A 12,105-nucleotide genomic window follows, 5' to 3' on the forward strand; every position below is an offset into this window, starting at 1 on the left:
CTGGGCTCTCAGCAGCAGGGCCCTTGGACAGCTCTTGTAGGAGAATTACAGCTCACCCCTGTAGGAATCTAGCAGCTCCTCCAAAGCTTCTGCCCTCCTCCCACAGCTGCGTGGGTGCAGATGGGAGAGCTGCTTCTGGCCGCTCTGCTCCAGGGCACTGGGTGGTCCTTTGTCTTTGGCCGTAGCCCTGAGATCAGGATTTCAGCACATTGGGCAGGCTTGCTGGTGATTCCTGAGCTTTGCTCTGCACTATGGGCTTCTTCCCTGGCCACCTCCGATACTGCTTGCAACAGTCGTTCTTTAGAGAGGTCAGAGCTTGCCTGGCCTCAGCCACAGCTAAGGGGTCCCTTTACTTAACTCCCTGAAAGAAACAGTAAGGCAGACCTAGGTTTTATTCCTTGTGACTTGGGACCCCTGTGGTACTGGGCAAATTATCTAGTCTCCCAGAGCCTTGGTTTCCTCACTTTAAAATGGGGCGGTAGTAGCATCTTTCTCATGTACTTGTGAGGATTGGTTGAGATAATGCATATAACCCAGGACCTGGCATTAAATAGCTCCTCAAGGAGTCATATCTAATATTTTTAGTTGCTCTACAGACTTCAGTTTTTGATTTGGAAAAATCAGCATAATAACAATTGAAGCTTCCTAACGTTGTTATAGAGGATAATGAGGTAATGTATGAGATAGCAGTTATGAATGATTCTGTAACAGTATGTAAAAAAAAAAAAAAACATGGGACATTCCCTTGGTTCCCTAAATCAGACAATTGTCATAGAAGCTTTTAACTGCCCACATTACCAAAAATTTAATCTCATTTTGTGTTTGCTGGCTTTCTTTCACTCTTTTTCCCCACAATTTAGCGTCTTGCAAAAAGTCTCCGTGGGTTTTATGTTGAACAGGATATATGGAGACCAGGCTTGGTTATGGGGATATGCACCCAGCTCAAGCCTGTGCTACCCCTAGGTGGCGCTGCTCTGAGACGCCAGTGCCAGTTTGAGCCAGGGTACTCTTTTCCCTCTTTCCAAAGACTCGGTTCGTAGTAGTCCCTATCTGGGGCCTCCTATGAAAGTGGGGTCCAGGATGTTTTCCTCCTCACAAGCACTGTGATAGGTAGAATTTTGGCTCCTATTACATTGCCTCTGGTTTTATTCCTGTGATTGTGGCAAACAAACAAATCCACCCACTTTGTGGATGTAAATAAGATTAAAAATCAGCTGACCTTGGGGCGCCTGGGTGGCTCAGTTGGTTAAGCATCTGCTTTCGACTCAGGTCATGATCCCAGGGTCCTGGAATCAAGCCCCACATTGGGCTCTCTGCTCAGTGGGGAGCCTGCTTCTCCCTCTCCCTCTGCTGCTCTGCCTGCTTGTGCTCTCTTGCTCTGTCAAATAAATAAATAAAAATAAATAAACAAATAAAAATCTTAAAAAAAATCAGCTGACCTTAAAGTAGAGAGATTATCCTGGATTATATAGGTGGGCCTAATCTAACCACAGGAGCTCTAAAAGGCAGAGATCTTTCTCAGCCTTGTTATAGAAGGGGAACTGAGAGATTTGAAGAATGAGAAAGATTTCACAGCAACTTTGTTGGTTTGAAGATAGAGGGACCTCAGTTTTACGACCAAAAGGAATTGTATTCTTCTAATAACCTCAATGATCCTGGAAGCAGGTTTTTCCCCAGAGGCTCCAGAAAAGAGGACAGCTCACTCAACACCTTGATTTTGGCCTTGGAGGCCCTGAACAGAGGGCCCCGTTGGGCCCACTGGGCCAGAATTTCTGACTCATAGAATTGTGAAATTATAAATGGGTTCTATTTTAAGCTGTTAAACTCGTGTTTATATGAAACCTGTTACAGCATCAAGAGAAAACTAATACAATACTCAAGAATCCTATTCCTTTTCTTAGTCTTAGAGAATCTCCTCTCCCCAGGTTCAGAAACTCCTGCTTCCTCAACTCTAAGCCCTCACAGACAATTCACCTAGAACCCCTGGTTGTCATAAACAAAAGTTAGGGTAGAAAGTTTCTGAAAATTTCTGTTTTCAACTCTGTAATTAAAAAAGCTCTGTGGCTCGATTGACTAAGCGTCCGACTCCTGATCTGAGCTCAGGTCTTGATCTCAGGGTTGTGAGTCAAGTTCTGCATTGGGCTGTATGCTGGGCATGGGACCTACTTAAAAAAAAAAAAGCTGTAAGTCTAGGAGATACAAAGATTTAGGTACTTTCTTATGATGGGGGAAGGGATGAAATGGACAAAACCTAAATGAGGGGGTGCCTGGGTGGCTCAGTGAGTTAAAGCCTCTGCCTTCGGCTCAGGTCATGATCCCAGGGTCCTGGGATCAAGCCCCACATCGGTCTCTCTGCTCAGCAGGGAGCCCCCATCCTGCCTGCCTCTCTGTCTACTTGTGATCTCTGCCTGTCAAATAAATAAATAAAATCTTTAAAAAAAAAACCAACCCTAAATGAGTATTTCAATAAAGTAAATTCAATAAAGTTTCTTGCCACATATGTAAGTACTTAGCCTAGTATTTAATACACAGTAACCACTATTACTATTTATACTCTGCCCATTCTGCCTGACCTAACTCTATCCAGTTTGATCCCATATTGTCAAAACAATGTCTGTCATGCAGTGGTGGAAAGCACTCCAGCACTAGAGGCCCCCGGCATGGAGTTGCTGATATTCAAGATGTCTTCTGGAATGCAGGAATCCATGAGGATTTCCATGAGGAATCCTCCTCATCCTGGAACTGCAGAGGCAGAGGTAGATGCACCTCTGGTCCTAGAAAAGTTTTGTTTCTGTGTCCAGGACAGGGGAGATGGCCTTGTGTTATAGACCAGGATTCTCTGGGGGTAGCAGGAGCCACCTGTTCTGAGAGAACCTTTTCTTGGGACAGGTGTGCATATTGTAGTGTGTCAATGGAAAGCTTATTCTAACCTCCCTAAATCCATCAGGTACCACAAAAATAGCCTGTATAACACACCCTCCCATTCTAACTCAACACAATTGGAGGGCAGAGATAGTAGGGAAATCTTACGAAATCAACACACATCTTTCTCCAACATTGGGTCTTTATCTGTTTCAACTCCCATCTCTTTGGTTGCCAAATATCTACTGTAGGAGATACACTGTGTCAGGCACAGTTTTGGCCCTGAGGAGACAGAGATGAACAAGAGAGACTGAATGCCAGCCCTCATATTTTGTGAGGAAGAGATCGCAAGTAACCACATCTTTTTAAATGAATTAATGTACAGTGATCCTCGTAGTACCTCCTGATGCCTGTATCCCAGCCACAGCCTCAGTTCCTTTCCCAGTCTTTCATGTCTGGGTGCATCTATGTCCCCCGCATCCACAATATCCAAAAGGATATGTCCTCAGTTTTGAGGACACCAACAGTTCTGGGGGACTGTCTCCATGACTACACACCAGCAGATGCTCCCACACATCCTGCCTGACAGCACCGAGGGCCCGACCCTTCCTTCTCTTGCACTATCTGTAATCATCGTTCTTGATATTCGGTAATTGATGATTTGGCATCTTGAAATCACGGGCCAGCCTGATCACCAGAGTTGTCCTCTGTGGTCTTGCTTTCATGGGTTCTTGAAAATCAAATTATGAGCTGTCCAACCACAAGCTCCTATATCTTTGCTACGTGCCCAGTAGGGGATGTCCCCACCTCAAACCTTTTCAGCACTAGCGTAATAAGAGTTTTTTTGCCCATGTTTTCCCCTTGCTCCTACTCCTTTCTCACTGCCCTGGTGCTTCCCTGTGTGGCCCTGCATGGGGGTGTATCCCTTCCTATTGGGAATAATAAGTAATAAATTCTTCTTTCAATGACATTGACCTCTATGTGTCATCACTCAGTCATATTGATCAATTAAATCCAAGATATATTTAAAAATGCCACCCAGGGATGCCTGGGTGGCTCAGTTGGTTAAGCGGCTGCCTTCGGCTCAGGTCATGATCCCATCATCCTGGGATTGAGTCCCACATCAGGCTCCTTGCTCAGCGGGGAGCCTGCTTCTCCCTCTGCCTCTGCTGCCACTCTACCTGCCTGTACTCTCTCTCTCTGACAAATAAATAAATAAAATCTTTAAAAAAAATAAAAAATAAAAATGGCACCTGGAACAGCCTAGACCAAGACTGGCCAGCCCTGGAGGAGCCAAAGTTGTGACCAGGGTGAATATGATTCGAAGATGATAACAGATTCCCTCCCCAGAGACCCCCACAACACTTTCTCTGCCCAAGCCTGCAGAACTTCCTCCAAGTATGCCAAAGTTACTTAAAACTCCCCAAACACTAATCTCCCCAAACACTAATCTCCCATTGTTCCCAACCAGGATGTTCCCTTCTACCTTGTCTCTATCCACTGCCACTCTGTATTTTAAAATACCATAAAGAGGGAGGGCTGGATTTCTGGCAGCACCAAAGTCAGCTGTAACAACCAACCGGATAGAGCAGGGCCAGGTGAGTGGCCCTGTGAACTCTTCTCCCCTTGTAATTAGTCTGGAACATGGGGTAGTGCTAGCCCCAGGTTCTAGGGCTGGGCCAGAGGAAGGAGGAAGGAGCAGAAGGATCTACTCTGGTCCACTACACTAGGTCAAGTCACTCAGAGTTCACACAGTTAAGGATACACACTCTGGAATGAAATATAATGGTCAGTGTATATATGTGAATATATCTATGAAAGCATGTGCGTACTTACAGCAGAGTGATGTTAACTGATACCTCAGCCTTGCCTTGGCTCAGCACTGATCCTCATCATGCTCCCCAGTCCCTTTGAATCAAACCTACCAGCTACTACACAGTCCATGCCCCTCACCCCGTGAGTCGGCATTCAGAAAGAATTCATCCTGGCCCAGCACTGGCTTCTCCTTTTCCTGTCACTCCCATAAATGCTTAGTGAGGAGGCAAATATTTTATTGAGGTGCAACTTGCAGGCTACATTTGTGAACTTGCCATATGGGAGGCACTTAAAGGATATCTTGGAAGAAGAGGGCTCTGGGTGTGTTTCTGTGCATTCACAAGTGTGTGCACACCTGTGGAGGGCATCTGTGTGTCTATGGTGTGTGAGCCTCAGTATATGAGTCTTTATGAGGTGCATGAATGAATGTGTACATATTATGTGGGTTTAAGACATACCTATGTTTGTGAGAAAGCATGTATCCTGAAAATGGAAACTGCAGAGTATTTTATATGGAATGCAACCTTGGGTGCAGTGTGTTTATATGCAACTGTGTGTGTGTATGTGTGTGCACGTGTGCTGGGGAATGGGGGATGAGTGGGTGCTATACTCCTATACCTTTAGGTGAGCATCTACACCCCCAGTTCATTCCCTTCTCTGGGATGGCAGAGTTTCTGCGGGCAGGTTTTCCTACAACTCTGGATTGTCTTGGAGGAATCCTAGGGCTAGGAATGGGTCACTCTGGGTCTCAGGGTCCCTCCTGGGCAGTCCTGCCCTCTCCACCCTGAGAAGCTCCCTCCCCAGGCTCGCCCTCATCATCAGCTTCAGCCAGTTCCTCGGGCATTGGCCACTCTCGCGTCTGCCACTCCAGCCGTTCGATGCGGTAAGCGATCTTGAGTGCGCTGGACTCCAGCTCCGCGAGGAGGCGAGCAAACTTGGTCTGTAGATCATCAAGTTGCTGGTCAAGGCCTCGTAGCCGGGACTCTGTGGCTTCCTGGAGGGCAATCTCAGCTGCCTCAGCATTTACGTCCAACTTGTTCATTTTGAGCAGGATCTCACGGCCCTTTTCCTCCATGACGACCTGGGCCTGGGGATACTCACTCAGGACTTCCCGCAGGTCCTCCTTGCTCAGGCAGAACAGGTCTGAGTACCCTAGACTCTTGATGTTGGCTGTGCGGCGGTTCCCAGACATGTTTCCTGTGGCCCACGGGCAGACACATGGGAGGACAGTTAGTCAGGAGAGGTGTGAGGGGATTTTTCACTCCTGAAAGGACCCCCACCTCCACATCTGTGCTTTTGAGCCTCTCTTTCAGCTTCATTAATTCTTTCATTCAGTAATAATGTGACTGGGTGGGTCACAGTGATCTGCTTGCCAGAATTCACAGTCTACAGGCAATAGGCATTTAACATGATAGCTATAAAACGGTATAGCAAGTGCAGTATAGACCTGGGCATCCAGTGCTGTGGGAAGATAGGTAAAGAGGCCCTAACAAAAAAGAGCCTCCAAAGCTTGGAGGAAGTGATGCCTAACTGAGCAGGAGGTCAGAGGGGAAGGGTAGGGGTGGGGAGGGGGAAGGGGGGCATCTAGGCAGAGGGAGGAGTATGAGCAGAGGGATGTGAGTGGGAGCCAGTTAGGTGCTGCAGCAAATTGTAAGCAGTCCAGAGTGGTGGAAGTACAGGGTGGGGGGAGAGTGGAAAGAGGAGGGGAGAGCACGGCATGCTGGGTGTGGTAAGCCAGGACAGGGAGTTCAGACCTTATGCTGAGGACAGTGGGAAAGTACTAATGTATTTTAAGCAAGGGAGCTGTATGGTGTCAGTCACATTTTAGGAAGATATTGGTGAGGGATTGTGAGCAAGGTTGATTAGGCTGAATGCCACAAAGCTCAGAGCTAGAAGGACTCAGAAGGGGCATAGGAACTACCCTCTGTGAACACGTGCTATGCACTAGCCACTGCCATGATGCCTTACCCATATAACTCATCTGATCCTCACAAATAACTCTATGGGTTTTTAATATTTAATATTTAACTGAATATTTAATATGTAACTGAAGCCTAAAAAATGGAAATGATTTGTCCAAAATCATGTAGATAGTAGCTGACTGCATCCAGGACATGGAGCTTGAGGGGTCCTTGGAGGACAGATGTGAGGCTTTTGGAATAACTAGAGAGTGAGATCCCCAGGCTGAGAGCCTGTGTGACTTCAGTCAGTGACACTGTGCTCACCCCTTGCAATGTTCTCCCATACCCTGGGGCCTCAGTGCCTTTGCTTGTGATTGGGCATACCAACAACACCTAATGCACAGACAGTAAAAAAAAAGTCAATGAGCCAGCGTACAGCACCTGGCCTGGCCTGGAGTTGGTGGAGTGAATGGCAATGGCTTCCTTCTACCCTCCTTTCCATTTGGCTGTGAGAAAGTTTCTTGTACTGGCTCCAAGTGTGTGTACTTATTACCTTGACAACCTTGGACAGTTTCCCAAACATCTCTGTATCCCAATTTCCTTACTGTGAAAGTACAGATAATAGTACCTACCTGAGCTATGGTGAGGATTGAGTGAGCTGGTACATGTGAAGCATTTTGAAGGTGGCAGGTAGTGAGTGTGCAATAGATACTAGCTATTCCTATTCTTATCATCTCTGTCACTTTCCACTGGCCTGTTGGCGCCTCGGGTTGACACCAACAGAGCAGATCTACTTCCTCTTCCCAAGGATCCACTTTGTACACTAACCTTGGCTCGGCTTCTTCTCAAGGGTTGGGCCCTCCGTGTCCTGCTTCTCTTGTGAGCCCTTTAGTGACTCAGGTTAAGGCCAGGTTTCCTTAATCCGTAGGCCCTGAAGTACCATTTAGTCTCAGTAGAGGGTTCTGCTGTCCCCACTGCCTCCCCCAGCCCTGTTCCGGAACGGAAGCTGAGGGGCCCACCTTTGATGTTGATGATGCTGATCTCCCCAAAGTAGAGCCCCGCACCAAGCACAGCATATTGTGTGACGCCATCATCTGCCACCACGGCCAACTGCCCCTCACGGATGATGTACATCTCCCGGCCAATGTCCCCCTTGCGGCAGACGTATTCGCCTGGTGAATAGGTCTGGGGCTGCAGCTTCAGCACCAGCTCCTCCAGCAGGCTGGCCTCACAGTTCTGGAAGATCTGCACCCGGCTCAGAGTAGACAGGTGTACGGACACGGCCACTTCCGCCCGCAGCCGCTCAGGCAAGTGCTGTAAGATGGCTATCTCGTTGGTCATCTTCTTGTTGATCTGCAGGTGCTGGTACCTGGGGGCAAGGGCAGCAACATTCCTCCCCAGCCCCCCACACACCTGCCTCTATTCCTTCCATCAGGATTCAGCTAAGCTTCGGCCAAGGACCCAGTCACCCTGAGATCTCACAGGGGTCATGGGAATACTGGATCGTTGGCTGATGAATATTTTCACTCCAGGATCACCTCACAGATATGTTTTGACCGCTTCTGCCTCACCCAGGGCCTGAAAGCCTCCACCAGTCAACAATGAATAAGACACACTTTACCTACTGTGAAGCTTTACTCCACCCACCATTTAGCGATGCCTGGTACCATCCCACTGATACCTACTTCAGTCATCGAGCCCTGTATCTAGTGGCCTTCTGCTTTAGCACCCTGACTTGCTGACATTTCCTTTTGTTCATCCCATAGTAGGGACGACTATAACATAGTCAGCCATCTTGTTGGCCATCTCCTGGGACATGCTGCTCTTCTCCCTTCACCCCTTCCAGGGCCTTCTGAGCCCTACCAGGTAATGGCATTTTTATTCCAGGTTATCCTTCCGTGTGTATGAGTTCCTCTTCCTATCAGTCTCTTATCCAACCCAACCCCCTAAGGCCAGATGCAACTAGTAGAAGACATTCTATTCTAAGCCCCATCCAGTGGACGCCCCTTCCCATGCCCCAGGTGCCCTGCCTGGCCCACCAGGCAATAAGGACCCAAACACTTTCCTCGGGCTTTATCCAGAGCACCTCTACGTGTCCTGGTCTGGGACATCCTCACTCACCAGTCAATAACTCGCCGCTCCAGCCGGCGGTTCACATGCTGCTGCTTCATGTACTTTTTCACCAGCGCGTGGTCTGGGTAGAAAGCAGCATCTGCAGTGTTCATGTTGTAGATGACCGAGCTCATGCTCCCCATGATGGTGGCAAAACCCATGACAGCCAGCAGGAAGTCGCCCACCATGAAAAGGTACTCCTCCTCCCGAGCGGGCAGCGGCGTGTCGCCCACAGTGGTCAGGATCAGCGTGGAGAAGTAGAAGCTATAGAGGTACTGGCGCCGCAGACGCTCAAAGCCAGGCTGCGCGGGGTCCGGGTACACCCAGGCGTCACGCCCGAAGCCCAGGTACCGGGACAGGGCAAAGTATAGACAGCTGTTCCAGTGGATAACAACAAAAATGTAGAGCATCAGCTTGGTGATGCGAAAGGCGTTTGGGTAAGCTGTGCGGGTCTCTGTGCGGTCAAAGGCCTCAAAGAGGCGGGGCCCACGCAGAAAGCGGTTCAGCCTCAGCATGGGGGTGTGTGGGCCCAGCCACACGTAGGCCACATCTGTGGGCATCAGGGAAACCAGGTCCAAGAAGAAGCTCCAGGTGCGAATGTAGCGACTTGAAATCCTGCCCTTGTCCACCACCAGTATGCCCTGGTCCAGGAATCCTGGGGATGGGGAGGCGGAGGCAGGCTGGGGTCAGCCAGGAGATGGGCTCAAGTATGGGGTGGAGTCAGGGCACCTGCCTGCTCCAGTAATCGGGGTGAGGGTGGGCAGGGAGAAAGACATGGGGACAGGGTGGGGGTGGGCATAACCTTGCTCCAGGGTTTCTGGGGTGGGCACAGGGATGTTGTGAAGCCTGGAGGCATGTGAATGTGCTCTCGGGGAGGGGCTCACTTCCTTGTGACTCAGAGGTCCTCTTTAGGAAGGTAACCTGGAACAAAGGCTCACCCATGGGCTCACTGACCTGTGTGGAAGCGCACCACGATGTCCAGTAGGTATAGCAGGTCACTTGTGTAGTCCAGCACCAACCAGGCCACCAGATAACTGTGTTGCAAGTCAGGAAAGCAGGCTCTGTGTGGCGGAGACAGAAGAGATTGGCTCAAGAGCACCCTCTGTGTAAGGGAATCTCCCCAAGACACTCAGCACTCAACACTCTGCCCTGCACCCTCTCTTCTGTGCTGCTCCTCCTTCCAGCCCTGCCCGAGGCCCTGCCCCTTTCTGTTGCCTGACTCCTGAGCCCTTATCTCTGCTGAAAGCCCTTCTTTCAGCGCCCTGCCAAACCTGCACACGATGATGATGAGGTTATACATGACTGGGAAGACCATCGTGTTCAGCCACCAGTAGTAGTAATCCCCGGATGGATCTAGGACAGGCAGTGACGTCCTGTGGAAGAAGAGGAGAAGCAGTGTTCCATTTTTTTCACCAGACATTCATTGTTGAATGTGTCACTGGGGGCATCAAGAAGAATCAGGCTCCATCCAGTTAGATGGACAGATTGGACACAGGGGACCAGGATCTCTCACCTGGCCTTGGATGGGGCAGAGGGGCTGGACTCCGTTGTCTTCACTTTGCTGTCCTGGCTCATGCTTCCGTGATGCCTGGATGTGGGATTACCAGGGCCTCTGCCTATAGCGGCTTCAGGAGGTGGGGGCTAGTGTCTGCCTGTCTCCCTGTCTGGAAGAGGCTGCCCTTGGCCTCTAGCTGCAACTCCTCTGCCTCTGACTTCTGAAGCTCTTAGCAACACAACCAGGGCCAGCCCCTACTGAAGGGGCAGAGGCAGTGTGCCTCCAGCACCCCGCCCTGTCTCCCAGGGCCTGGGCTTACACCTGCCCAACTAAACATCTCTAATGAGATCCCTGGAGAAGGTGGGGGTGCATACCTCAGAGGTAAGGCTGGGCCTTGTTTCTTCCCCCACCCTGCCAAGCTGAATGACTTAGGGGTCCTTTAAGTCAGGAGATGGGGGTGCCAGTGTAGGCTCAGATAGTCATTCTGTTTTACTTTGTGCAAGTTCTCTGCTTGGGCCTCATCATTTATTCATTTCACAACTATTTACCGAATGGTTCATTTGTGTCAGGTGCTGAATTAGTCTCTAGAGACAAACAATGCTTGTCACATCAAAAGGGAGCTCTGTTTTCATTATCTGCACCCTTATCTACATTTACATCCACTTTCCCTTATTTTTTTTTAAAAAAATTTATTTGAAAGAGAGGGAGAGAGAGAGAGAGAGTGTGTGTGTGTGCGCGCGTGCGCGTGCCATCATGGGCAGGAGAGAGAATCCCAAGCATACTCTTCTCTGAGCATGAAGCTGGATGGGGGCTTGATCTCATAACCCTGAGATTATGACCTTAGCTGAAATCAAGAGTTGGACTGCTTAACTGACTGGGTCACCCAGGCACCCCAACCTTACCCATTCTTAGTGGATGAGTGTGATGGGGGCCATTCTCTGGGAGTTTTGCCCCGTTCTTTCCTGTTACCTCTAGTACCCGATCCCATCAGCTATTCCATGTGTTATCTAGATCCCCAACCTCCTTCAGTTTTCCCTTTCTATGAACATGCTTAAGTCTCTCCCATACCAAAACAAACAAACAAACCCCTGAAAATTCTCCCTCAACCTGAAGTACCTTTCACTCCTATCATCTTTTCTCAGTCAGCAGATCATAATCAGAAGACCTGCTATGAGCCAGGCCAATATTATGCTCAATATTGGGGATAAAAGATGAATGAAACACATTCCCTGCCCTCATAAAACTCATTTTGGTAGGGGAAACAGTCGGGTAGATAGGCAGTTACATATCAGTTTGATGGTACTCTGTTAGGTGGATATACATAGAGCTGTTACATTATAAGAAGGGTCCCAACTGAGCCTGGGCTCTGTAGGATGGATAGGAGTTAGCTCTAGAATGGGAGAATGAAAAGCAGTAGAGGCAAAGTGGATAGATTGTGCAAAGGCATAGAGACTAAAAAACATGGTGACTGGGAGACATCAACTGGTTTCTGTAGAGAATGTGAGGGGCTAGGGGTTTAAGATAAAGCTGAATGGAGGACAGAGGACAGCCCAGGGACAGCTTTCTCAGCCATTTTATGAAGCTGGGTTTTATTTTTTTTAAGATTTTATTTGTTTATTTGACAGAGAGGGAGAATATAAGCAGAGGGAGCAGCAGAGGGAGAAGAAGGCTCCCCACTGAGCAGGGAGCCCGATGCAGGACTCAATCCCAGGACCCTAGGATCATGACCTGAGCTGAAGGCAGTTGCTTAACCAACTGAGCCACCCAGGTGCCCACCTGGGTTTTATTTTAAAGCAGTGGAGAACCTGCAAAGTGTTTTGTATAGTTAAGTGCTATGATCAGATAAGTGTTTTTGAAAAGTTTCATGGAAGAAATGTCTGTAGTCCTCAACATCTTATTTTATTTTTTTGAAATCCTCTT

General features: G+C 48.8%; 1 protein-coding gene across 1 annotated transcript; it reads right to left on the reverse strand.

Moving 5' to 3' along the window:
• Nucleotides 1-5,425: 5,425 nt before the first annotated feature.
• CNGA4 (cyclic nucleotide gated channel subunit alpha 4) lies at nucleotides 5,426-10,265 on the reverse strand (the record flags this gene model as incomplete). Its single annotated transcript, XM_080817075.1, has 6 exons — nucleotides 5,426-5,874; nucleotides 7,598-7,947; nucleotides 8,700-9,345; nucleotides 9,645-9,751; nucleotides 9,962-10,063; nucleotides 10,204-10,265. 6 exons carry the CDS (start codon nucleotides 10,263-10,265, stop codon nucleotides 5,426-5,428), a joined length of 1,716 nt encoding a protein of 571 aa, XP_080673201.1.
• Between the last annotated feature and the right edge of the window lie 1,840 nt (nucleotides 10,266-12,105).

Source organism: Martes martes (genome assembly GCF_963455335.1).
Source record: "Martes martes genome assembly, chromosome: 10".
NCBI lineage: Eukaryota > Metazoa > Chordata > Mammalia > Carnivora > Mustelidae > Martes > Martes martes.